This window comes from Odocoileus virginianus, chromosome 27 (assembly GCF_023699985.2).
Source record: "Odocoileus virginianus isolate 20LAN1187 ecotype Illinois chromosome 27, Ovbor_1.2, whole genome shotgun sequence".
Taxonomy (NCBI): Eukaryota; Metazoa; Chordata; class Mammalia; order Artiodactyla; family Cervidae; genus Odocoileus; species Odocoileus virginianus.
The window spans coordinates 27,096,877-27,122,976 of record NC_069700.1 but is presented as its reverse complement, the minus strand read 5'-3'; the positions used below and the strand labels follow the sequence as shown (position 1 = coordinate 27,122,976).

General features: G+C 52.6%; 2 protein-coding genes across 4 annotated transcripts; one reads left to right on the top strand and one right to left on the bottom strand.

Annotated features, from left to right (window-relative positions):
• The first annotated feature begins 1,210 nt into the window (after positions 1 to 1,210).
• On the top strand, positions 1,211 to 24,225 carry PPP2R5D (protein phosphatase 2 regulatory subunit B'delta). Its single transcript, XM_020914229.2, has 16 exons — positions 1,211 to 1,354; positions 6,368 to 6,445; positions 18,729 to 18,939; positions 19,183 to 19,382; positions 19,472 to 19,582; positions 19,706 to 19,798; positions 20,238 to 20,368; positions 20,504 to 20,563; positions 20,652 to 20,760; positions 20,969 to 21,022; positions 21,335 to 21,505; positions 21,613 to 21,740; positions 22,385 to 22,486; positions 22,579 to 22,651; positions 22,794 to 22,910; positions 23,038 to 24,225. The coding sequence occupies exons 1-16, from the start codon at positions 1,328 to 1,330 to the stop codon at positions 23,173 to 23,175; spliced, it is 1,803 nt and encodes a 600-aa protein (XP_020769888.1). The 5' UTR covers positions 1,211 to 1,327; the 3' UTR covers positions 23,176 to 24,225.
• Positions 24,107 to 26,078, bottom strand: MEA1 (male-enhanced antigen 1). 3 transcript variants are annotated; one of them, XM_020914235.2, is made up of 4 exons: positions 25,972 to 26,078; positions 25,000 to 25,279; positions 24,812 to 24,914; positions 24,107 to 24,501 (listed from the first exon to the last, which is right to left on the bottom strand). In XM_020914235.2, the coding sequence occupies exons 2-4, from the start codon at positions 25,267 to 25,269 to the stop codon at positions 24,350 to 24,352; spliced, it is 525 nt and encodes a 174-aa protein (XP_020769894.1). In that variant the 5' UTR covers positions 25,270 to 25,279; positions 25,972 to 26,078; the 3' UTR covers positions 24,107 to 24,349. The 3 variants fall into 3 exon arrangements, with proteins under 3 accessions (XP_020769894.1, XP_020769893.1, XP_020769895.1); XM_020914234.2 differs by lacking the exon at positions 25,972 to 26,078 and adding an exon at positions 25,795 to 25,877; XM_020914236.2 differs by lacking the exon at positions 25,972 to 26,078 and adding an exon at positions 25,687 to 25,788.
• Positions 26,079 to 26,100: the final 22 nt, after the last annotated feature.

Genomic DNA, 26,100 nt, shown 5'->3' with positions numbered 1-26,100 from the left:
TGCATTGGCTGGTGGATTTTTAACCACAGAGAAGCCCTGATGCTGTTCGATCTTTTTTTTTTTTTTAATGCTGTTCGATCTTGATCAACCTTTCTCTGGAATTTGACATTACTGACCAATCCTCTAATACTTCCTTTGTCATTATGACACACAGTTTCCTCTCACGTCTCTGATGGCTTTCAGAAGTCATCCTGAGCTCCTCCTTTTACCACTCTCTTCGCAATCGGATTACCCACCAAATCCTGTTAGTTCTACACGTTTCCCAATGTTGTAATTTCTTCTCCATGCCTATACTGCCTTATAACACTGCTCTCCTGGACAAGGACCACAGGCTTATTCTCGAGCCTTCCTCAGGGTCTTCATGTGGTCAACCTGCTGCTGGAGTTGACTTTCTGAAACGTTCCTCCAGCCACCTCTAGTTTGGTGTAATTTATTACGTTGTATCTTTTTTTTTACATTATATCTTACTCAGGTTTATACAGGGCTGTGAACTTCACCAGACTGTGAACTCCTTTAGGGCACTGGCTTAGGGGGAGTAAGGGATATATTTCTCGAGACGCTCAAGAATGAGGTAGCATGTCCACTGCGTTCCCAAGGGCTCGTGTCTAGCTGGTTCCCCAACCCTAGGCCTGCTGCAGTAGGAACGGGGATGCCATTCTCAAAGCTGGAACAAATCCTGGATTCTCATCTCATTTCACCCCGGTCCCTTCCTGCCAGGCTTCCCCTTTGATCCTCCTCAAGCCTCCTCTAGGAAACAGGCCCTCGAGGACTCCTGGGAGCTCTCTCCAATTTTGCGTAGGCAATCAGTGTCACGTTACCCTGATGAAGAAAGGTACCCTTCATTTTAGGGCTTCTTTCCTTCAATTCGGACTGGGCGGAGTCGCAGTGGGGAAAGAGTGAGACCACTTTAGAGCGGAACGAGCTGCGAAGAATGGCCGAATCCAACGCACACCAGACGCCGAAGTGCGGCACTCGGTGCAAAGCCCGGGCTTCCCTTGACCCCCGCCTCTCACGCTAAGCTCGACCCCTTTTAGGGCGGGACCTCCCACTTCAGCCAATTCTGGGAGTCGAACCCTGGCGGTTTGTACTCTTCCTTTCCAATGAGAAAAAAAAGAAGCCGCTTGCTTCCAGCGACCAATCGGGAGAGGCGGCGCCTGGTTGTCAGGCAGGTTTGTAAGAGTTCGGGCCAATTGGAACACAGACACCGCTCGACCCGGGCGCAGCGCGCAGGCGGTGGCGAAGAGACGCCGAGCGGGCCGAGTGCGGCCGAGCAAAGCCGGAGCCGGAGCGGGGCCGCAGGAGCCGGGCAGGGTCCGGACGGGCCGAGATGCCCTATAAACTGAAGAAGGAGAAGGTGAGCGTGGTCCCTTTCCCCGCGCCTCCGCCTCGGGGGCCTGCGCGGAACTCTGGGAGGGGCCCGAGCCAGGCCCGGGACAGCCCCAGACCGACCCTCCCGTCCGGCCCCCGCAGGACTCCCCGGGGCCAGCCCTCCATCCCCGCTGCTCGTCGCACCCCCAGCCTTTGCCGCAGCTGAGAAAGCTCCCACCCTTGTCCGGGATAGAGTCCGCCCCACATGCACCTCCCTTCCTCTCTCCACCGACCCCCGGCCCAGGGTAACCTCCTCCCTCCAGATCCTGCCTCGCTCCCAGGTCACTCTCCTGCTTTTTCTCCCCCCATCACCTCCCCATCCCCCACCCATTTGCCGTTTGGGACAGCCGCTTATTTGAGACAGCACCTCCCTCCAGAACTAGCCCCCCCTCTTCAGCCCCGCGCAGCCCCTTCTCGACCCTCCTCTTCTCACCCGTCTGGGCCTGGGCCTGGGCCTGCCTTCTGCACCGTCCCTTACAGCCACCTTCTCCCTGCCCGCCAAGCTCCTTGACCTAGAACAGCTCCGCTTTTCTCTCTCCTCCACCGAATCTGGCCTAGGCCCCTCCCTCTAGTTCTTCCTTCACACACAAACTTGTAAACCAGGACCGAGCCCTTCCTTCTGCTGATGGGACCTTGGAAGTCAGGGTGTCTGAGCTCCTTCAGTGCAGTCCCTCATGATACAAATGAGGAGACTGAGGCCTCGACCCCGGGGGCAGGGGAAGGGACTGGGCCAAGGTCACACAGCCTCCTGGAGGCCCTTCTGTAATATCAGGTCTCCTGACTTAAAGGCCTCCTCTGTACCAAAACCTTGCTAACAGGCATCAGCCCACTCCCAGGTTCATCCTAAACCAGTCACCTCTCATCATCTGGGCAGGCCCCTCCCCTTATTCCTAATTGAGGATAACCTTTGCATTTTTCCTTTTTTGGACCAGTGCTGGGTTTCTGTCTTTCCAGGACCATACTATCCTCAAATTGGGATTCTGCCCTCGCAGACATATTAGCTTTTCTTCTTACCCCACAGGCGGGCCACCCCTGGACACCCTTGCTTTTTGTCTGGTGTCCTGACACAGGCCATTTCTTGATGTTGCCTTCTTTCACCTTCCTCCTCTACCTCCGAACTGCCTTCCCATCTTCTTCATTCCTGTCTTTCTGTACCCTCTATTTCCTGCTGTTGCTGAGGTCTGACTCAGAGGTGTGGTTCCTTTGAGGTACAGACTCACACAGAGGATGCTAGGATACCAGTTCCAGCCTCCCCCAGCTTCTTCTGTTCCCCGGGGCTGGCCCCTTGCGGTGGGCGCCAGCTCTGGCCTGGTGTTCTCTTTACCCACTTTATGACCCCAGAGGTGTCTTGCTTTCCTTTGCCCTCTGATTGGCTGGGTTGCTGCTTGTGCCATCCCTGACCTTATCAATTAAACTCCTTATCCTGGGGCCGATGGAGATTTGCCAGGCGGCTCTGATTCTGGATTGTCCCCGTAACCTCTCAGGGCCTGAGATTCTGAATGTTGGGTTATTAATGGTATAGAAGGCACTGTACCTCCTAGGGAGCTGAGCTGGGCAGGTTTGGGTGCCCCACCCAGGCCCCGTGCCCTTGGGAAGTGGGCATGCTGAGATGGTTTGGGCAGCTTAGCTGTAGGTGATACACACACAAGTCAGCCACACCAGGGGCTGAAGGGATTCTACGAGGAACGTGGAGAGGGATGAAATTCAGAGGAAGCTGATGAGTTCCTTGCCGAGCTGTAGTTTGTTTTTTTAATTTTTACTTTTTGGTCATTCTGCCCAGCTTGTGGGATCTTAGTTATCCTACCAGGGATCAAACCTGAGCCTTTTGTACTGGAAGCACGGAGTGTTAACCATTGGACTGCCAGGCACGTCCCTGATCTGTAGTTTTTAGTCTAATGAAACAGATACTGTCCCATCCACAGAAAGCCTTTATCTACTAGAGGACTGAGAAGAAAATTTCTTAAGACTTTCTAGGACCACAGGTGTAAGTGTTTGGTTGGGAAAGAGTATGAGAAGGATCGGGGTGCATGGGGCCAGGCACCTCTGATCCCCTTTAAGGTGTAACTTTCTACTTTTGATTTCCATTTGCATTTGGCCTCCCTCTATGGTTGACAAGTCCTGACAATGTGACTGGGGTTTGCCTAAGTGGGGTGGGGACAGAGAGGAGAGGGGGAAGGAGAATCTGTATTGCTCATTTGTCGTTTCTTCCCTTTTTCCTTTATCTCTGCTGGTCCTATTCTTGGCCAAACCTCATGGCCTCTTTCCTGAAGCCCATTGCAAACCCTTAGTTGGGGGTGAGCCCTCCCTTCTCCCTTGGATTTGCAGAACACTTGGTAGGTTACTTCTGGCCTTTTTGTGTTCCCTTGGTTTGGAACTATGGACATGTCTTTTCTTCCCCCTGTGAAAATAACTCAGCTCCATTTTGGTTTGGCATCTCCCTTATATACCTTAGGCGCTCAATGTATGAGTGCTGATTCAACCCTTGGGGAGATTTGCATCCCTCCTCTTACCTCACATTCTGATCTAGGACTTCTGTCTTTTTGGTTGCTGGGTGGAGGTGTCCCCACTCCCTCCCACTTTCTTGTTCATAATAATAGTAATAACATTGACTAACATTTCATTTTTCATGTGCCAGACACTGTGCTAAAGGGAACTAGGGGGACTTCCCTGGTGGTCCGGTGGTTAAGACTCTAAGCTTCCACTGCAGGGGGTGTGGGTTCAGTCCCTGGTCCGGGAGCTAAGATCCTATATGCCATGCTGTGCAGCCAAAAAATTAAAAAATAAAAGCATTTAATAAGCAGAGGGGATCAGGTACTTTGATTGTTGGCACTTAATAGATGAGGAAACAGGCTCGGCGAGGCTAGGTGACTAGCCCATGATTGTGTAGCTAGAAAGAGCTGGGCTGGGAACACACGGTTGGCTGTAAACCACAGCGCCGTGTGGCACTGGACGGCTGGGCTGGGCTTAAGCAGGTGCACTTTGCCTGTTGTCCTGCAGGAGCTAGGGAGCAAGGGTGGAGGCCTGGTTCCCACTGCCCACCACCCTTCAGCACACACCCCGCCCCAAGCAGCCAGGGTCTCTCTTTGGCACATTCCCTGAGAAAGATGTCTGAGCGCTGCAGGGTGGGTGGAGGGGTACAAAAAGGAATGAGGAGCCCATGGTCAAGGAGAAAAGTGAGATGTGTGTGCACGTGGGTCAGCTGTGTCCGAGAAGCCTACGACTGGGGTGTGTGAAGACGGTCGCCCCAGTGTTGCATCCTGCAGGTACCCCCCTTATCCTTTTTCTCTGCACCCCTCCCTGGCCCCTTAGCGAGGGGTGCCCAGTGTTGCATCCTGCAGGTACCCCCCTCATCCTTTTCCTCTGCACCCCTCCCTGGCCCCTTGGCGAGGGGTGCCCAGCCTGGTCCTGGGCCACGGGGAGGGCGCTCAGCCGCCTAGAGCACATGCATGGCTCCTTCATGACTGGAGCTGCTCCACGGCTAGGAACAGCTCCCTGCCTCCCCGCCCCCAGGAAGCCTTCCCCCTGCTCCAGCCCACGCAGTGCTAGCTTCTCCCTGAAATCCTTTAGCCCCCATCGGCATAATCACTGGGTTTAACACTTCTCACTGAAGGGGCTCAGGTGCTCAGAAGTCGCAGGATCTCAGAGCTCGAAGTGGTTTCCGAGGTCCCCGAGTCCCATCTGCCTTTAAGACTCGGGTTCCTTTTGCGTCGTGCCTGGGAGGAGGCCTCAGCGCACCCCTGCTTGAGTGCTGTCAGGTGGGGAGCTGCCGCCCCCCTAGGCAGCAGGTTTCTGCAGATGCTCCAGGAGAAAAGTCTTCCTCGTTTGTAGTCTCAGCCTGTCTTCCTGACACCTTAGCCGGTGGCTCTTAGGGCTTCTGGATCCACGTAGAACAAGTTGCATCTTTAGTCCTCATGGCAGGCCCTTCATTTATTTGTGAGGATCCCTCTAGCTCCCCCACCCACCAGGACTCCTCCCTCCCATTGTTAACTATCCCAGTTCCTGCAGCTGTCGCTCTCAGGACATGCTTTTGAATGTACTCCCAGTATGGGTTGTATTTCCCTCCTGAACAAAACCTAGCACTTGTCTTTGTCCCTCCCAAAGTCTGAGGCTCCCGACTGAACTAGAGCGTCCGGGATGGCTCCGTCAGTGCAAAGGACAGGCACTCTGCACGGGCCTGCTAACCGGACGGCAGGTCACATGAGCTGCCGTGGCAGCCACAGCACATGGATGATTTGTGTTGAGCTTGCAGTCGAACCGAAATCCCCAGGTCTTTTTCCCATTTTCCCCATCCTGTTCTCTGGGCACTTTTTGGCCTGGAGCATAGGAAGAGATGCTGGGCAGGCCAGGGCTCTGAGCCGGCAGCCAGGTTCCCAAGGGAGACTTCAGACTAGTGCATGCTCTTCCTAGCCCTTCAGGGCCTTACCTCCATCCCTGTCCTTGTGCTTGTCCACCACGGCCTTCTTGGGACGATCCCCAAACCTGTCTGCATCCTTGGGCCCCACTGATTATGCCAGTAGCAGTTACTAGTCTGGGTGCTGTTTGTGACATCCAGAAAATGCTTCCTGGTCTTCCCAGATAGCCTCGGGGGTAGGGTGATGACCAGTCCCTCTAGCCTGAGAGCCTTAGGCCCGCTCTGCCCACTTTAGCCAGAAGCCAGTCTGAGCAGCTTGTTCCAGGATGCGTTTCCCTTGAGCCTCCTCGCCCTGGTTCTTACTTGACAGAGGCCCTGACTCATACACCAGTCCTGTGAGGGGAAGAAGCATGATCATGCTGTATTATTGTCTGTTGGAGTTGTCTTTCTAACCAGATTCTAAACTCATTGGTGCCCTTGAGCTGCTCTCGGTGTACCCTGAACCCCACCCCTCTCCCCCAGGTTTAAGGTATGTGCTCAGGGGTCCTGACTGATTGATTCAATTGGATAATTGGATAAGACCGAAGGGATGTGGATGGGGCCTCCCCCTGCCTCATCAACTACTAACTCTCCATCTCCTCCTCTCAGGAGCCCCCCAAGCTTGCCAAAGGCACAGCCAAGCCCAGCAGCTCGAGCAAGGATGGTGGAGGCGAGAGCACGGAGGAGGTAATGAACGTGGGCACTGCCCTAGTTATGCTGCAGGCAGCAGCTCCAGCTGCGTGATGGCCAGTGGGATGAGGGGTCCCTAGGGGGGGCCGGAGGTTATCGGGCAGAAGGGAAGGAGGGGCTGGCCAGACCACCCTCAGGCAGCATTTTGCTTTGGCTGCTGTGGACCAAAGACACCCTCCAGTTTTCTTGACTCCCTAGGCATTCCTATGAAAGTCAGTTCTCTGTCTACCAAAGGGTTGAGAAATCCTTTTCTTTTAGGGCAAAAAGCTGGGGGGATACTGGGTTCTGGGGAGGAGGGGGAAGCGCACAGATGCTCAGTGGGGCGGCGAGTGACTTCAGCGTGGCTCTGGGTGAGACCGGGGGTGGGGAGTGGCTAGTGTCCCTGAGTCGGGCAGGGCTGGGCCTGCTGCCCTTGGTGCTGATCAGATGGGAGCTGCTGAAGGATAGTCATGAGCAGAGGTCAGCGCAGCCTGGCAATCTAGGGCCATAAAGTAATAAATGGCAAGCTGTGCGCGCACAGGACGGGGGAGGGACTTAAGGAAGTCTGGAGTGTGTCCGTGGAAGTTTGAGAAGTGTGCTCAGTGGATTGCTTAGATGCTGAACGGTCCTGGGAGCACCCTCGGCAGGTGTCCGTGAGACCCAGAAGCCAGCGATCCTTGTTACTTGTGCTTCCCGCCTACTGTGCTAAGCTGTTCAGAAGGATGGAGATGAACAGGAAATGGAACTCCCTAATTCCAGGCAGGTCTTAGGGGTTGGGGTGGCAGGTGGAGAGGAGATGGACTAAAAAGTGTTTGGTTGGGCTTAACTGTGGCCCTTGATTCTTCTGGTCCCTGTCACTTCCCAAAGAGGGCCAAGCACTTTTTACACCTGTGACCATCATTTTTCGCTTCATTGGAGTGGCGGGAGGCAGCTGGGAAGGTTTGCCCCACCTTACAGAGGTGGGAGTTGAGGACCACAGAGGAGGAATTCTCCTTCCTCTGCACTTACCCTGGCATCCGGACACATCTCTCGGCTTGTCCTTGTCACCCAGTGCTGGACAAGCTGTGACTTGTCCCCAGATGTGTTTCCCCTACCACGCTATGAAAGCAGCTGGCTTCCTCCTCTGTGTGCTGGGGCCCTTGGTTCACAGGAGGTCACCTGGAGATGCTTTTGTTGGGTGGGGGGGTGCACCTTCACCAGGCTCAGTTTCCCCTTCAGGAGCCATGACACATGGGACCTGCAGGGAAGATGGTCAGAGCCTGCAACTGACTCCAAAATGGTGTGAGAGACTTAGAATTAAAATACATATTTATTTGGCTGCACGGGGTCTTAGTTGCAGCATGCAGAATCTTTAGTGGCAACATGTGAACTCTTAGCTGCAGCATGCAAGATCTAATTCCCTGACCAGGGATGGAACCCAAGGCCCCCTGCTTTGGGAGCAAGGAGTCTTAGTCACTGGACCACAGGGAAGTCCCAGAAACAGGATTTAAAGGAACAGAATGGAGTAGCTCGGGGGCAGCTCCCACCTTCTGCCTGACCCACTCCTGCTCGTTCAGTTACTGGACAGACTGGCCATCGTTTTCCGGAAGCAACCCTCCTGGACCACCCATCCCATCCCCGTGCCCAGGGCATCAGAGCTTCTATATCACCGCACTGCAGCGCTTAACCACAGCGGTAATGAAACAGTTCCTGGGAATTCTTTGTGTATCAGTTGTCTCCTGTGTTAGCCTGTGAGCTCCAAGAGGCTGTTGTTCATGCCAAAGGGCCTGGCATACGAGAGGCACCAGCATTTGAATGCATTCATGAGTGCATGAGCAAGCACATCGGCTTCAAGTTAGACCTGGAAGGAGCCTGAGAGGCTAACCATCTTCTTTCATAGGTAGGGAAATGAAGGTCCAAGCAAGTTAAGAAAAGAGCTGAGACTTTCTGCTGTGATTCCTCTGCCGCCCTCTGGAAAAGGAGAGTGTTCCCTTCACCTCGGCCTCTGTTTTGTGAAACAGGGCCTCACCTGTCTGAGGCAGCTGCAGGAATTCTGCTTTGTGAATCTGCAGAAATGCACGAGGGTGGTCTTAGGCAGAGGGATGGTGGAATGGTTGGGGACCAGGCCTTGAGGCCCAGGACATCAGACCTGTTTGACATAGTCCTTCTCTCTCTTTTTTTTTTTTTTGGCCATGCTGCCTGGCTTATGAGATTTTAGTTCCCCATCCAGGGATTGAACCCAGGCAGTGAGAGAGCAGAATCCTAACCACTGGACCACCAGGGGAGTTCCCAGGCACAGTCCTTCTCTTGCCCATTTTTTAATCCTGAACTTTGGGCTCTTACAGTCAAACTTACCCTGTGTCAAACATTTGCCAGTCTTTCCAGTTAATCCTAATAATAGTTCTAGCAGCCGATGTGTATTGTGTTGAGCAGGTACTTGTGTATAGTTTCCTAGGGCAGCCATAACTAGTTACCGCCAACTGGGTGGCTTAAAATAACAGACATTTACTGTCTCAGCTCTGGAGGCCGGAAGTCTGGAATCAGGTGTCAGCAGGCCACGCTCCTCCGAGGGTCTAGGGAAGACTCTCTTCCGTGCTTTTCTCCTAGCTTCTGGTGGTTTTTTTCCGTCCATGGTGTTCCTCAGCTCATGTACTCAGTTGGGTCTGACTCTTTGCTCTCCCATGAGCTATAGCCCATCGGTTTCCTCTGTCCGTGGGATTTCCCAGGCAAGAATACTGGGGTGGGTTGCCATTTCCTCCTCCAGGGGATCTTCCCGACCCAGGGATCAAACCCGCATCTCTTGCATGTCCTGCACTGGAGGCAGATTCATTACCACTGAGGCACCTGGGAAGCCCTTGGCTTGTAGGTGCATCGATCTCTGACTCCGCCTTCACTCAGCGTTCTCCCATGTGCCTCTGTTGCTATCCTTGACTCACTCAGTCACGTCTGACTCTTTGCGACCCCATTCACTGTGGCCCACCAGGCTCCTCTGTCCATGGGATTTCCCGGGCAGGAATACTGGAGTGGATTGCCATTTCCTTCTCCAGGGGATCTTCCCAGCTCAGGGATCAAACTCAGCCTAGGGACTGAGCCCGCGTCTCCTGCGTTGGCAGGCGGATTATTACCTCTGAACCTCCAGGGAAGCTCCCTGTGTCTCTATGTCTGTGTCCAAATTTCCCTTTTAATAGGACACCAGTCATGTTGGATTTAGGGCCCACCCTAATCCATTGTGACCTCATTTTAACTTGATTACATCTGCAAAGATCCTGTTGCCAAATAAGGTCACATTCACAGATGTTGATGTGAATTTTGGGGGGACCCAGCGCACTCTGACCCAGGCAGGGTGCTAATTACTTTGCATGCACTTGATCTTATAATCTTCTCATTTAATCTTTACAGCACTCCCCTGAGGGCATCTGTTATCATCCTAAGCTCCATTTTACAGACAAAACTGAGGCTGAGTGATGTTAAGTAGCTTGTACTCAGCAATAAAACAGCAGAGCTGGAATTCAACCCAGGTTTGTGTGGCTTGGAAGCCAGTTCGCCTGTGTTCTTAATGACCATTTGATATGCTGGTGAAGAATTTCAGAATGGAAAGGAGTCTTGAGAGATCAGGTCAGACCTGCTGCAAGCCAGGGGTCTTTCCTGGTCTGTCTTTGGAGAGAGCAGTTCAGTGCTGTGGACTCTTCTATGCGCTGTGCCCTGTCTTGAGTTTTGGGAGCAGGGACAAAGGGAGGAGGGAATAATCTGAGTCTCCTCCACTTCAGCCTGACACCCCTGTAGACAGAGTACCCTAAAAACATTTTTGGTCCTATCAGGCCTTTTACTGAAAAACTCCTATTGTCATCTCACTGCTCACAAATTCAAATTCCCACCCTCAGCCCTCGTGGGCTGGCCCTGCCCTGTTCTTCCAACCCCCCTAGACTCCCCACCTTCCAATGTTATGAGCCTTATGGCTTGTGGCCCTTATTGATGTCATCCCATTAGCCTGGGGGCTTCCCTGGTGGCTCAGATGGTAAGGAATCTGCCTGCAATGCAATGCTGGAGACCTGGGTTCAATCCCTGGGTGGGGAAGATCCCCTGGAGGAGGGCATGGCCGCCCACTCTAGTATTCTTACCTAGAGAATTCCATGGACAGAGGCGCCTGGTGGGCTACAGTCCATGGGGTTGCCAAGAGTTGGACATGACTGAGCAACTAACACTCACATTAGCCTGGACTGCTTTTTTCCCTCTCCTTTCATTCTTTTTATTTTTATTTTTAAAATTTTAATTTTATTTATTTATTTGACTGCACGGGTCTTAATTGTGGCTTGCAGGATCTAGTTCCCTGACCAGGGATCAAACCCAGACACTCTCATTGGGAGTGCGGAGCCTTAGCCACTGGACCACCAGGAAAGTCCCCTCTCCTTTCCTTCTCTGCCTAAACCTGTGTTTATCCTTTAAGAGCCAAAGCAAAAGTCACCTCTTCAGGGATGGCTTCCCTAATTCTTTAGGCCGCATTTGTCACTCAGCCCTCTGTGTTCCCAAATCTTTTGCCGCTCTCTGGTTTTGCATTGCCCATGTACTAATGATTGCTTTCTTGTCTGTCTTGCCAACTGAACTGTGAGCGCTTTGAGGGCAAGGGCCCTACTTTATTCTTTTCATCTCTAATGCGTAGTGTGACTCGTGAATAAATGAAGGAAGGACTGCATTAAGCACAGGTGGGTAGAGCTAGCTCCTGGTGTCAGTACAGGAGAGAATGCCTCTCTGATTTCCAGAGTTTTAAACTACAGTGATCTTCATTCAGCCAGTTAATTCACTGTGCAAAAGCTATAACATTAATCTTTCATTTTTCACTGATAATTTTATCTTTCATCTTTCTCCTATAATACCTTCTATGTAGTACTTAAATTATATTTCTATGTGCCAGTTTATGTTTAAATATATGGGTTTAATGATTACCGGTGCCTGCATTAGGATCAGCTTGAAATGGGATTGGTTCAGAGTGGGCAAGTATGGTTGCAGTCTCTCCTGAGTGTGGATATGATATTTCAATTCACGGCCCCACTGGATTGCTGGAGGCCTGCATCCAGGAAGGCTTCTTGGAGCTTGAATCCTGTTGTGAGTATAGAAGTGGGAGGAGGGGACGTCCCTGGTGGTCTACAGACCAGTGAAGTTGCTCAGTTGTGTCCAATTTCTTTGCAACCCCATGGACTGTAGCCTACCAGACTCCTCCATCCATAGAATTTTCCAGGCAAGAGTACTGGAGTGGGTTGCCATTTCCTTCTCCAGGGGATCTTTCCAACCCAGGGATTGAATCCAGGTCTCCCACATTATAGGCAGACGCTTTACTGTCTGAGACACCAGGTGGTCTACTGGTTATGAATCTGCCTTGCGATGCAGGGGCCGCGGGTTGGACCCCTGGTAGGGGAACTAAGATCCCACATGGCCATGGGACAATTAAGCCTGCCCCCTGCCCTTGTGCCACGATGAGAATCCGTGTCCTGCAACAAGATCCGGCGCTGTGAAATAAATAAATATTTAAAAAAAGAAAAGAAATGGAAAGGAAGGCTCTTCAGGCAGAGGTGACAGCCACTGCAGAGCCTCAGGAGTGGGAGCGGGCAGGACACAGGAGAGGGCAGTGGGCAGGTCACCGGCGTGCCGTTGGGCAGCGTCCACCCGTACTTTGACGGCTGCAGAAGGTTCTCCTGGAGACGCCCCTGCCTCTCATCTCCAGCCCAGGTCAGTGAAGGAGACATTGGATGCTAGAGCCTTTAGGAGAAAGGGTTGAACATTAATGAGTTCCTGGCACACACCCATACTCCCTCTGACAAGTATGTTTCCTAGACCAGGACTTTGCTGGCCAGACAAGCTGTCTCTCGGTTGCTCCTTGTATCTGGGGCCTGGGAGCCAATGGTCCTTATAAAACCAGGGTGGCCCAGTGGGGTGGGGACAGGGAAGGGTAGGCCAAGCTGGCTCAGCGGCTCTCTGGCCACCCCAGCCTTCAGTCCCTGAAGGAAGGGACCTTAGGCATCAACTCACTGGGTGGTTTTTTTAAAACTATGATTTTCAGCCATGCAACGTCTGTTTTCTCAAAACCTTACTTGGAGAATGTTTGGCAAACTACTGATCTAGTCCAACCCTCAGCTCGTTAGCAGAGAAAATTGAGGTCTCGCTTTTCCCTTTTTGGGAAGAATGCCTCCTTTCTCTGGATGTCCCCTCAGTCAGAGGTTCATGCAGATGTAGGTTTCTGCATCTTATCTGGGTGGATGGAGAGAGATGTCTTATTCCTGAGTCTCACTCCTCAGCTGCTGCTGAGCCCATCACTGTCATCTCCTCAATGTTTCTCCTTCCTGCTCTGCCCCGACCACTGTGCAGGGCTTTGTTCGGAGGGTCCCCGGTGGACACAGGAGGGGCCTATGGGGATGGGCCTGGGCTTGGCCCCCCCATCTATCAAACAACCAGTCATCTGCTGAATGCCTGCTAGGTGCCAGTGCTGAGGAGACCCAGAGGCATACACACCAGGGTCCTGGCTTTAAAGGGGCTTGCTTTCTAGTGAGGGGATGACACATACACAGAGCGGGCAATAGGTGTCACCGGGGATGATCACAGAGCCAGTGGAACAGGCAAGCAGTGTCAGGAGGTTGGGGGCGGAGGGGGGACAAGCACGGCCTGGAGTGATTGGAGAAGGCTTTTTGGAAGAAGGTGGGTCTTTTCAAATATTTATTTGGCTGTGCCAGGACTTAGTTGCAGCTCTCGGGATCTTTAGTTGTGGCATGTGGAATCTAGTCCCTTGGCCAAGGATTGAACCGTGGCCCTGTGTGTTGAGAGCATGGAGTCTTAGTCACTGGACCACCAGGGAAGTCCCTCTAAGGAACGTTTGAAGTGCTCGTTTCAGGGATTTCCAAGGATGGGAAATGATAAGAGTATTAATAGAGAAGATACTACTTATAGGACACTTCCATGTGCCTTATACTGTTCATTACAGCCCTGTGAGGTCAGTCCTGTCGCTATCCCAACTTTACAAATGAGGCACAGAGAGGCTGTGACCTCCTGGAGGTGGTGTTGTTGTTCAGTCGCTAAATTGTGTTCAACTCTCTGAGACCCCCTCAACTGCAGCACGCTAGGCTTCCCTGTCCTTCACCACCTCCCAGAGTTTGCTCAAATTCATGTCCATTGAGTCAGTGATGCCATCCAACCATCTCATCGTCTGTCATCCCCTTCTCCTCCTGCCCTCAATCTTTTCCAGCATCAGGGTCTTTTCCAGTGAGTCAGCTCTTTGCATCAGGTGGCCAAAATATTAGAGCTTCAGCTTCAGCATCAGTCCTTCCAATGGATATTCAGGGTTGATTTCCTTTAGGATTGACTGGTTTGATCTCCTTGCAGTCCAAGGGACTCTCAAGAGTCTTCTCCAGCACAACAGTTTGAAAGCATGAGTTCGTCAGTGCTCAGCCTTCTTTATGATCCAACTCTCACATCCATCCATGACTACTGGAAAAACCATAGCTTTGACTAGATGGACCTTTGTCAGCAAAATGATGTCTCTGCTTTTTAATGGGCTGTCTAGGTTTGTCATGGCTTTTCTTCCAAGGAGTAATCGTCTTTTAATTTCATGGCTGCAGTCCATCTGCAGTGGACTTTCTTGGAGCCCAAGAAAATAAAATCTGTCACTGTTTCCACTGTTTCCTCATCTATTTGCCATGAAGTGGTGGGACCAGATGCCATGAAATTAGTTTTTTGAATGCTGAGTTTTAAACCAGCTTTTTCACTTTCATCTTTCACCCACATCAAGAGGTTCTTTAGTTTCTCATTACTTTCTATCATTAGAGTGGCATCATCTGCATGTCTAAGATTGTTGATATTTCTCCTGGCAGTCTTGATTCCAGCTTGTGAGTCATTTAGCCAGGCATTTCACATGATGTACTCTGCATATAAGTTAAATAAGCAGGGTGACAATATAGAGACCTGATGTACTCCTTTCCCAATTTGGAACCAGTCCATTATTCCATGTCCAGTTCTAACTGTTGCTTCTTGACCTGCATACAGGTTTCTCAGGAGGCAGGTAAGGCAGTCTGGTATTCCCATCTCTTGAAGAATTTTCCACAGTTTGTTGTGATCCACACAGTCAAAGGGCTTCCTTGGTGACTCAGTCGGTAAGGAATCCACCTGCAATACTGAAGACATGGATTCGATCCCTGGGTCAGAAAGATCCCCTGGAAAAGGGCATGGCAACCCAAACTAGTATTCTTACCTGGAGAATCCCGTGGATTGAGGAGGCTGCTGGGCTACAATCCATCGGGTCTTAAACAGTCAGACGTGACTGAAGCAACTGAACATGTATGCATGCACACAGTCAAAGGCTTTAGTGTAGTCAACGAAGCAGAAGTAGATATTTTGTTTTGAATTCCCTTGCTTTTTATATGATCCAACAAATGTTGGCAATTTGATCCCTGGTTCCTCTGCCTTTTCTAAATCCAGTTTGAACATCTGGATGTTCTCGGTACATGTATTGTTGAATCCCGGCTTGAAGTATTTTGAGCATTAACCTTCCTAGCATGTGAAATGAGTGTAACTGTATGGTAGTCTGAAGATTCTTTGACATTGCCTTTCTGTGAGATTGGAATGAAAACTGACCAGTTCTGTGGCCACTGCTGAGTTTTCCAAATTTACTGGCATATTGACTGTAGTACTTTCACAGCATCATCTTTTAGGATTTGAAATACATCAGCTGGAATTCCATCACCTCCACTTGCTTTGTTTGTACTAATGCTTCCTAAGGCCCACTTGACTTCACACTTGAGGATGTCCAGCTCTAGGTGAGTGGCCACACCATCGTGGTTATCTGGGTCATTAAGACCTTTTTTGTCCAGTTCTTCTGTGTATTCTTGCCACCTCTTAAGCTCTTCTGATTCTTTTCAGTCCTTACAGTTCTGTCCTTTATTGTGTTCATCTTTGCATGAAATGTTCCCTTGGTATCTCCAGTTTTCTTGAAGAGATCTCTAGTCTTTCCCATTCTCTTGTTTTCCTGTTTCTTTGTGTTACTCACTCAAGAAGGCTTTCTTATTTCTCCTTGCTGTTCTCTGGAACTCTGCACTCAGTTGGGTGTATCTTTCCCTTTCTCCTTTGCCTTTGGCTTCTCTTCTTTTCTCAGCTATTTGTAAGGCCTCCTCAGACAGCCACTTTGCCTGCTTGCATTTCTTTTTCTTGAGATGGTTTGGTCACCACCTCCTGTACCATGTTACAAACCTCCATCCATAGTTTTTCAGGCACTCTGTCTACCAGATATAATCCATTGAGTCTGTTCCTCACTTCCACTGTATAATTGTAAGGGATTTGATTTAGGTCATATCTGAATGGTCTAGTTGTTTCCCCTACTTTCTTCAACTTAAGCCTGAAGTTTGCAATACGGAGTTCATGATCTGAGCCACAGTCAGCTGCAGGTCTTGTTTTTGCTGACTGTATAGAGCTTCTCCACCTACAGCTGCAAAGAATATAATCAGTCTGATTTCGGTATTGACTGTCTGTGATGGTCCTAAAGGTTACCCACCTAATAAACAGTACAATCAGGGGTCAGACCCAAGTCTTTGCTCTTGACCATCAAGCTCCGCAGATAAGGATTTGGCTGTTCCTGCAACAAAGAAATGGAGGTCTGAAGTGGGGAAAGTCCGAGGCACATTAGGCTCTGGCCCCGCTGGCCTTCTGCCTCTCTCCCCCATCCTCCACCAAGGTGTGATCCGTCCTCCACGTACAGGAAGAGAGACCCCAGACTCCAAGGTTCCTTGCACTCTCTAACCAAATTCACGCTGGCTCGGTGTAGTTCTGGCAAGCGAGGTATTTGGTGGCCGCTCTTGCCCCACTTCTTTGGGTCCCCCTGGTCGGATTGGTGTCTGGGGTTCATTTCAGGAGGAGGAGAGGGCCAGATGGCTGAAGCGGTCGTGAGCTACACTGGACTCACCGCCTGCCCCAGGCTGGACCCAGCGCTCGTCTCCTGCCTCTGATCCCGAGATAGGTCACAAGCTTGAGATAATTTTTTTAATAAAAAATTCAAGAGCACACAAAGCATAACATTTGTCTTACTCCTTGCCCCTTATTGCAGAGAATTTCATATTCTCCTGTTCTTTAAGTATAATTTTAAAAAGTTTTTTTTGTTTGTTTGTTTTTTGGCTATGCTTCATGTGGGATCTTAGTTCCCCAACCAGGGATCGAACCTGTGGCCCCTGCAGTGGAAGGGCAGGAAGCTTGTAGTCCTGACCACCGGACCACCAGGGAACTCCCCCCATTCTTATTTTATGAAATGCGAGTTTGTGGAGGGGGCTGCAGAGGAGGCGGGGCTGGCGGGTGTGAGGACAGGAGCACAGCTTTCCTGTGGAGTGGATCCCCCAACCGGACGTGACCTCACTCCCATGGTCCCCCCACAATCTCTTCTCTGGTGGGGGCAGGGGCTGTCCTGTGGCTGAGTCTCCCCTCTCCCAGCAGGGGGTGCACTTGTGGGTGAACAGCCCTGCAGACCATGTGGGTGCGTGCTTCTGAAAATGGGCTTCATGGGGCTCTGACTCTCGTGTTCAGGAGGAAGTAAAGAAATAGCTTTAGGAAATTAGCTGTCTTATAAAAGCAGTGTCAGCCTGTAAAAAAAAAATTAGAAGAGTAGGAAAAAGTCATCTCTCATTCTGCCATCACAGGAGATAGTCATGAACACAGTACACTTGTTCTTTCTCTTTCTTAACTGGGTTTTGGGTTCTGTGCATGTGTTCTAATGTAGGTGAGCTCATTTTGTATATACAGGTTTGCATTCTGCTTATTTAACTTAGCATAGGGAGCAATAGGGAGCAATTTTCTTTCATTCTATAGTTTTAGGCTTTTTGTTTTGTTTTTAATGTTTATCAATATGGTAATAGTTAAGAAAGTCAGATAGTGTACTCTTTGTATATGTATGTGTATTTTTAATTTAAAAAAATTCTCTGGCCACGTTGCATGGCATGTGAGGTCTTAGTTCCCTAACCAGGGTTTGAACCTGCACCCCCTGCACTGGAAGCACAGTGTCTTAACCACTGGACTGCCAGGAAGTCCCAGATAGCGCTCTTGGGCTTATAATGAGCAGGGCAGCCCTGTCCCTGGTCCTTCTTGTCCTGTTGTGGCAGCCACACTCAACTCCTAACTTTTTCCTTGGAGGTAGACTTTTCTACTCCAAATAACTTTTTTACTGCTTCTTAAAAAAATTTTTGAGATTCAGATATCTCTTGACTTCCTAATGTGGAAAATTAAGGCCCCAGTGTCTTATACCTCTGCACAATTTTCCCCTCCTCTCAAAATACTTACCATCCATTTTGGGTAAATTACTATGACTGTGTAAATATTTTTCACAGCTGAACCACGTATGATTACATTGAGTACGTAGTTTTCATAAACAATTTTAACTCTATGATTTCCATGTATTCATTTATGTATTTGCCATTATAGGACCATAAAAAGTATGTTCCCACTAAACCTTTTTTTATATTTAAGGTTTTTCATTTTTTAAAATTTCCACGCCCTTAAAAATTTTTATTTATTTATGTGGCTGCGCTTAGTTGTGGCTTGTGGGATCTAGTTCCCTGACCAGGGATAGAACCCGGGCCCTCTGCATTAGGAGTGTGGAGTCTTGGGCACTAGACCACCAGGGAAGTCCCTATTTAGAATTTTTCTTAAACTGCATTTCTAGAGGTTAAACTGCTGAGACATGAGAAGGAATTTATTTCTTTTAACTTTTAACTAGAGAATGTCACACATTCGGTAAATGATAAAATACCGTAATCTCCAGTGTACTGCTTGATGAATTTTTACCTATATTTATGCTATGAACCACCTCCCCGATCCAGTCAAGATACAGAATGTTTCCATTAGTCAAAAGGTTCCTCATGCACCTTCTCAGTCACTTCCCACATCTCCCTCCCCTCCCCGGCACGAACACACCACTAGCATCTCCGCCCAGGCAGGAGAGCCACGGGTCTCACTTCTGTCACCATCAGTCCATCAGTTAGCTTTGCCTCTTGAAGAACACGAGTGAGTGATCATTCAAGTATACACGAAGGCTCTTCGCGCATAGGCAGTGGGCATCACTTTGGATGACATGGCTTCTAGGCCACTCACTCCCCTCCAGGGCCACATGCCGAAGTTACCTGTGACTCTGGCCTTGGCTCCTTCAGGGCGGGAGGCAGCTGTTTGCTGCTCAGGCCTGTAAAGGCATAAATGGACTCGAGGCAGGGGGATGTTGTGGGGGGCGTGGTGGAGGTGGGGCAATGGACTGGGCCGGGGTTGGGAAGCAGAGCTTGGTGAGCGGACTTCAGTGAAACACTCGTTTGACCAGGCCCAGCCCCAGCCGCAGCCCCAGCCCCAGCCACAACCCCAGCCACCGTCATCCAACAAGCGTCCCAGCAACAGCACGCCGCCCCCCACGCAGCTCAGCAAGATCAAGTACTCGGGGGGCCCCCAGATTGTCAAGAAGGAGCGACGACAGAGCTCCTCCCGCTTCAACCTCAGCAAGAACCGGGAGCTGCAGAAGCTTCCTGCCCTGAAAGGTAGTCGGGGAAGGTCAGGGGGGGCTGGGGATCAGGCCGAGGGGACAGTGGTTGTCGGCAGAATGGAAGTTTGGGGGTATTTGGGGGGCTGGACGTTCTAGAGGATGGGAGGGGGGTTGCGCTGGGGTGCCAGGGGAGTGGGATAGCAGCAGGAAGGGGGAGGGGCAGGCCCTGCGGGGCGAGCGGGGCAGGGCAGTGCAGGACCACGGAGGAGGCCTGACGTGGCCCCCCTCGCCGCCCCAGACTCGCCCACCCAGGAACGGGAGGAGCTGTTCATCCAGAAGCTGCGCCAGTGCTGCGTCCTCTTCGACTTTGTGTCAGACCCACTCAGTGACCTCAAGTTCAAGGAGGTGAAGCGGGCGGGACTCAACGAGATGGTGGAGTACATCACCCACAGCCGGGATGTCGTCACCGAGGCCATTTACCCCGAGGCCGTCACCATGGTGGGCGCTGGGGAAGGGGAAGGCGGGCAGGGCAGGGGCCCCGGAGAAGCGCAGACGGAGCCCTCACCCGGGCCCTCCCTACCCGTCAGTTTTCAGTGAACCTCTTTCGGACGCTGCCACCTTCATCAAATCCCACCGGGGCTGAGTTTGACCCCGAGGAAGATGAACCCACCCTGGAGGCTGCCTGGCCGCATCTCCAGGTACCAGGGCAAGGGCGGCTGGGGCCTCGCTATGGGCATTGGGGTGCTCTGAGCCCCACAGCAAGGGGGCGCTCCCAGTCCTGGGGGAATGCCCCTAAGTGATATTCCTTTTCCCCCCCGCAGCTCGTCTATGAGTTTTTCTTACGTTTTCTCGAGTCTCCTGATTTCCAGCCAAACATAGCCAAGAAGTACATTGACCAAAAGTTTGTCCTTGCTGTGAGTCCTTGAGGTTCCTGCCTTCCCTTCCCTCCTGTCCATGAACTCTAGCCGCTCATCCCGACTCATCCCAGCTGCTTCTGCTGAATATTGGTACTGTATTGGGTTTCAGCTGTGTCTATTGCAAACTGACTCAGGGTGTTCACAGAAGCTTCCAGCAAAATGGCAGAAAACACAAAAGCAGCAGAATTACTGTTCGCCGCCCCGTGCCCACCCCCCCACCCCCCCCACCCCCCGCAATGGGGTATGCAGGGTGCATACCCAGACATGACCTGGGGACAGCAGTAGCATAGAATCACTGTTCTCAGGGGCCTGGCCCCACGCACCCTCTTTGACCTCAGAGAACCTCTGGGCTTCCCCTGGCCAGGACCTGGGCCACCCGCGCCGGCCTTCCCCCCACTCCAGCCTCACTGCCCCCTGTCCTCCTGCCTCCTCCCAGCTCCTGGACCTGTTTGACAGTGAGGACCCTCGAGAGCGGGACTTCCTCAAGACCATCTTGCATCGCATCTATGGCAAGTTTTTGGGGCTCCGGGCTTATATCCGTAGGCAGATCAACCACATCTTCTACAGGTGAGGCCAGGAGCTGGGGCTCAGGAGCAAAGCAAGCCCCCCACTAAGGTGGAGGTGGGAGAAGGGCGGTAGGCGGGACTTGCAGAAGGGCGGAGGGGTATGGGGTTATCAAGAGAGCCTCTGTTCCTCCCTCAGGTTCATCTATGAGACGGAGCATCATAATGGGATTGCCGAGCTCCTGGAGATCCTGGGCAGGTGAGAGGTGGGGCAGGGGCCCACAGGTCTGGACATTGAGAGCTTGGCCATGGCCCTTTGGTCCTAACAACCCTCCTTTCCCTCCCAGCATCATCAACGGCTTTGCCTTGCCCCTGAAGGAAGAGCACAAAATGTTCCTCATCCGGGTTCTTCTTCCCCTTCACAAGGTCAAGTCCCTAAGTGTCTACCACCCTCAGGTGAGCTGCCTTCTTCCTGGTGTTCACTGGCCCTGGGGGCAGAGACAAGAGGGAGGGGGAAGCATTTTGGCGATGATGCAGCGGCAGAGGGAACGAGGGCGGCATTCCTCTCTGCCTCCCCTTCTGTTCTGAGGTCTGGGCTCTGTTACCAACCTCTGTGACCTTCTGAACCCTCACGTCACCTCCTTTCTTCCTCAACCTCCCACAGCTGGCATACTGCGTGGTGCAGTTCCTGGAGAAGGAGAGCAGCCTCACTGAGCCGGTAACTATCCCCCTGGGCCCGGGGTCCACTTCTCCCCGTCATCAGTCCTTGCCAGTGGGTAGCTTTTGAGCAGCGCTGGAAGCAGGTGCTGAGGAGGGATGTAACCCAACAGGTGACATGGTTTCCTCTCTAAAGGAGCAGGAAAAACCTTCGCACACCCAGATCCAAGCTGGAGAAACAGCAGCACTTAGCCAAGGCCACCCAAGCTGTGCCCACCAGGGTCGGGGGGGGGGGGAGAGGGCAGGAAGGCTTCCTGGAGAAGCAAGCAGGGGTTGAGGGCGAGTTTTAGTCCGGGTCCTCCTCTCCTCGCAGGTGATTGTAGGCCTCCTCAAGTTCTGGCCCAAGACCCACAGCCCCAAGGAAGTGATGTTTCTGAATGAGCTAGAGGAGATTCTGGATGTCATTGAGCCTTCAGAGTTCAGCAAAGTGATGGAGCCTCTGTTCCGCCAGCTTGCCAAGTGTGTCTCCAGCCCCCATTTCCAGGTGAGACCCAGGCCCAGAAAATCCCAGCCCTGGCCTCCCCAGAAGACCGAGGCAGGGCTTCAGCCTAGTGAACCATGTCCCCACTAAGTCCCGCCGGTCCCCACCAGGTGGCGGAGCGTGCCCTCTATTACTGGAACAACGAGTACATCATGAGCCTGATAAGTGACAATGCCGCCCGAGTCCTCCCCATCATGTTCCCCGCGCTCTACAGGAACTCCAAGAGCCACTGGAACAAGTAGGGAGCTGGGGTGGCGCTGGGCAGTGAGGATCTGGTTTTGGAATGTGGGAGGGTGGGGATGGACTCGAGAGCCAGTGGTCTTACCTGGTCCTTCAGCGAGCCGGGGCTGGCGCCCACTGCATATTAACAGGGCCTTGAGGGACTGACTGGGGAGAAAAGATACCCACGTGGGAGATCTGTGCCACCCAGCAGCAGATTAGTGGCCTCTATCGCATCTTTTCTTGAGGTCAGATATTCTGCAGCTTTGGAGAGTTAATTCCATGTTGTGAGAAGCTGATGTGATCCTCTTAGAATGTATTAAATCCCAGCATCGTAAAAAAGCTTTCCTGATAAAAGCAAGTGCGCTGGGAGGCCATTAGTGCTGGGTGGAAGAGTGGGAAGTAATGGGGAAGAGTGGGCTCTTGGAGTGTGGGATTCAGGCAAGGATGGACAGGCAGACCTCTATTTGTCAAGTGCCTGAAATGCCAGTCTCAAGTCACATGATGTGTCCAGAGCAATGAGCTTATAGCTTGCAGAGACTGGTGGGATGGGAGGAGTTCACTGGAAAGCTCTCAGCAGAGACACCACGTGGGAGAGTGAATTGAGGCCCTGGCACAGTAAGGGGAGTGCCTCCTCTTATCTACCTTTCTTCCTGGCCACAGGACAATCCACGGGCTGATCTACAATGCCCTGAAGCTGTTTATGGAGATGAATCAGAAGCTCTTTGATGACTGCACGCAACAGTACAAGGCCGAGAAGCAGAAGTGAGCCTCTCCGGGGGGTGTTCATCTTCCACACCCAGCCCCCCTGCTTCTCTCTCAAGACCATCCAAATCCTGTCTTTGCTCCCACCCCAGGGGCCGGTTTCGAATGAAGGAGAGAGAAGAGATGTGGCAAAAGATTGAGGAGCTGGCCCGACTTAATCCCCAGGTGAGCTGGTTCTGCCATCGCCCTGCACCGAGAGGTCCCCGGCTGGGGGTGGGGGAGGGACGTTTGAGGAGGGTGGGGAAGCGGACAGGGTCACACACCACCCGGGTGGCTCTGGCCACTTGCCCGGCTCCTTTCCTCCCAGTATCCCATGTTCCGAGCGCCTCCCCCTCTGCCTCCTGTGTACTCGATGGAGACTGAGACCCCCACGGCAGAGGACATCCAGCTTCTGAAGAGGACGGTGGAGACAGAGGCCGTGCAGGTAGGAGCACAAAGACAAGACAGCCCTGGGAGGGAGAGGAGGCTGGAGCTGCAGAGCTGAGGACTAGGGAGGAAAATGGTGGGGTGACTTGGTTGTCATGCCCCGCCCTCTGCACATCCACACACAGATGCTGAAGGACATCAAGAAGGAGAAAGTGCTGCTCCGGCGGAAGTCCGAGCTGCCCCAGGACGTGTACACCATCAAGGCGCTGGAGGCGCACAAGCGGGCAGAAGAGTTCCTAACTGCCAGCCAGGAGACCCTCTGACCTCCTCGCCTCCCGCCGCAGGGCCATGGCCCACTCGGCCCTGGGACGCTGCCCCAGCCCTCCTCCACACTCTGCTCCCCACTGGCTGACTTGGGGCAAGACAGGGCCTCTCTGCTCTGGGAAAGGAGGGGGATGTGGCCCTGGAAGCAGGGGCACCCAGAGTGGCCCCTCTTCTCCCCCAAAGGTGTTCATGCCTCCCTGCGCCTAGTAGACAGGCTGGGCACGGCAGTGCTTGGCGCTCAGATGATGACATGGGGATGCCTGGCCCCCTCCTGCTCCTCACCCCACAGCTACCTGAGGCTGCTCTGAGAAATACACATGGGAATAATGTGCTCCTCTCCCCCTCAGGCCCAGGTGCCCCCTCGTCGTCTCCCTCCCCTTCAAGCCTGTAGGGGGCAGCAGGAGACGATTCTCACCAAAGTTATGTCAAGCCCCACTGGCCTCTGGAGTGAATTAGCCGGAGGGGAGCCAACCCCCAAAGGCCCAAATAGGCCCCCAGCCCCAGAGGAGTGCAGGCTGATGGGGCTGCATTATTTCCTCTTACCCCCTGCCTGACCGAGACTGCGTGGGAGGGCAAAAGGAGAAAAGCATAGACTGGACCACAGCTGATGAATAGAGGGCCCAAAGGGACCGAGAGAAGGGGATGAACAGACACCCGACCCTATGCCCCTCTCCGATGAGCAGCAACCCTGGGATCACTGACATGGAAGGGACCACCCTGGGGCTGACTGCTTTCCTGTGCTGTTGGTCCCCAAAGCTAAGAAGAAGGAAGCAGGGAGCAGTGCTCCAAGCATGGCTCCCCCCAACACCTATTTATTTCCTTGTTTGTGTTGATGCTGGGCAGGCCCTCATTTGTCCCTTTAAGGTACCCTGGAGGGGTGAGGGGCTGGGGAGGGCCAGACCCAGGTTCCAAGGGCACAGGCAGTGCAGCTTTTGGCTGTGTACATAGGGTGCTTTATTCTCCACAGAGTGATACATGCTAAGGTGGGTTGGGCTTGGGCCGATGTCCCCATATGTACAGAACTGAATAAAGTGGGTCTCTGAGAAGAAGTCTGATTTGCCTTGATGTGGAGGGGAGCCGGGGAGGATGGAGATGGAGTGACAACCAGGGTATGTTCAGTCCTGTGCTGGTTCTGGCCTGGAATGCAGGGAGTTACGGCAGTTCTCAGGGTGGTCACTTCCAGGCAGGGGCAGCCTGCCGGGCTTGGAGGGCCTTCTGTACCACATCTTCCCACTGGGCATCTGATATCTCACGAGCCCAGGCAGGAACCCCTGGTGCAGGCAGGCTTATGCCAGCCATCGTCCTTTTCACCAGCTCTACATGTTCTGAAATCACAGGCAAGAGACCAGTTAGTGGGTAGGAACGATGGGACCAGCTCCCCTCTCCATTCGTTGAATTAACTCAGAGATTCTGGACTAGTAAGGTCATTGAATCTGTACGGTTATTCCTAAGGAAGCGTGCCCATCCTCCAAGTCTGAAAGAATAGCATTTCACCTGGATTCTGAAGTCCACAAAATCTTAGATTACAAACTATTCATTTAGGAGCAGGATGTTCCTCCGAGACTTCCCTCTATTGGCATTAACCAGTCCCCTTCTCCCATAATTATGCCAGAGTAAAAGAATGATCTCTTTTACCTGGGTCCATGGGAATAGAGCTGTGGCTGTTCAATGCTGTAGCTCCCTGCTCATCTTCGTCCTCACTTTCTAGTGGTGGGTCCGGCAAATGAAGCCCCAGGGCCTGCATAACAGGAGAAAACAGTTCAGGGTCAGTTCTTCAGGGACTTCAGCTCCACCTGCTCAGGAACAATGCCTCCCTCACATACCTGGATCCGATCCTGGATATCAGCAACTACATCTTCTCCATCCCCCACTGGTGCTAGTTCCACCTCCTCTTGTTCAGGATCTTGGTTCAGAGGCTGGTAGGAGTAGCCAGCTGGTCCTGCCCCTGTTTCCTCTTGTTCTTCCTCTGGTTCCTCACTGCTCCAATCCCCAGTGCCTTCCGTGGGGCCCTGATGTGGCCCGAGTTCCTCAGTCTGATTGGGGAAGATGCGTTCAGGACCCATGGTGTCTCCCCCTAGAACTACTGCTGCCATCGGGCAGGGGCTGCAAGAACAGGGAGGCAGGAGAACACGGACTGGATGAAATGAAATCCACCTTCAGCCTCTCAACCAGCTCCTGGTGGTCTCCTGCTAAAGTCCACAAACATTTAAACGCCTCGCGTTTCCTGCACTCCACACCACCCAGCCTGTCCTGAGGGGCTAGCCTCACCTCCTAAACCCACTTTTATCCCTAATCGAGGCCCACCCGCCTTTCTCTGCCAATTCTTTTTTTTTTCTCTGCCAATTTTTAAATAGCAGCCCAACCGGAGGCCATGCCACCTCCCAAAAGACACCCCTTCGAGAACGTCCCCTCCCCCCAATCCACTTAGGAACTCCGGGTCGCCACACAAGACACCTCGGACTAGGCATACCCGCCCCCTTCTCTCCCCTCCAAGGGCGTCCCCTCTGTACCGCCTGACACGCCCTTCGGGCCCCTGGGGCTCCCTTCAAATGGCCCGAGTTGCGGCGTTCCCCACCCGCCCCACCGATCTTCCGCAGTGGTGTTTCCGCGCGCCTTACCCGCTCAGAGCCCGCGACCGAACCCGCACCTTCACTTCCGGCGGGGCAGGACGTGCGGAGGGGCGGGTGCCCAGACTTCCAGCCCCGCCCCACGCTCGTGATTGACGGGAGCTTGGACGAAGAGCCCGCCCCTTGCCCCGCCTCCACCACCTTCTCCCAGACCCAGGACTACATTACCCAGTAAAGCCCGGAATCTTTGACACGTATCTGCACACCACCTCCTCCGGCCACTGCCCACTCTTCGGCAGCTCCAGGCCCACCGGAATCCCGTGGACTACAAGTCCCGGTACGCTTCGAGCAGTCAGC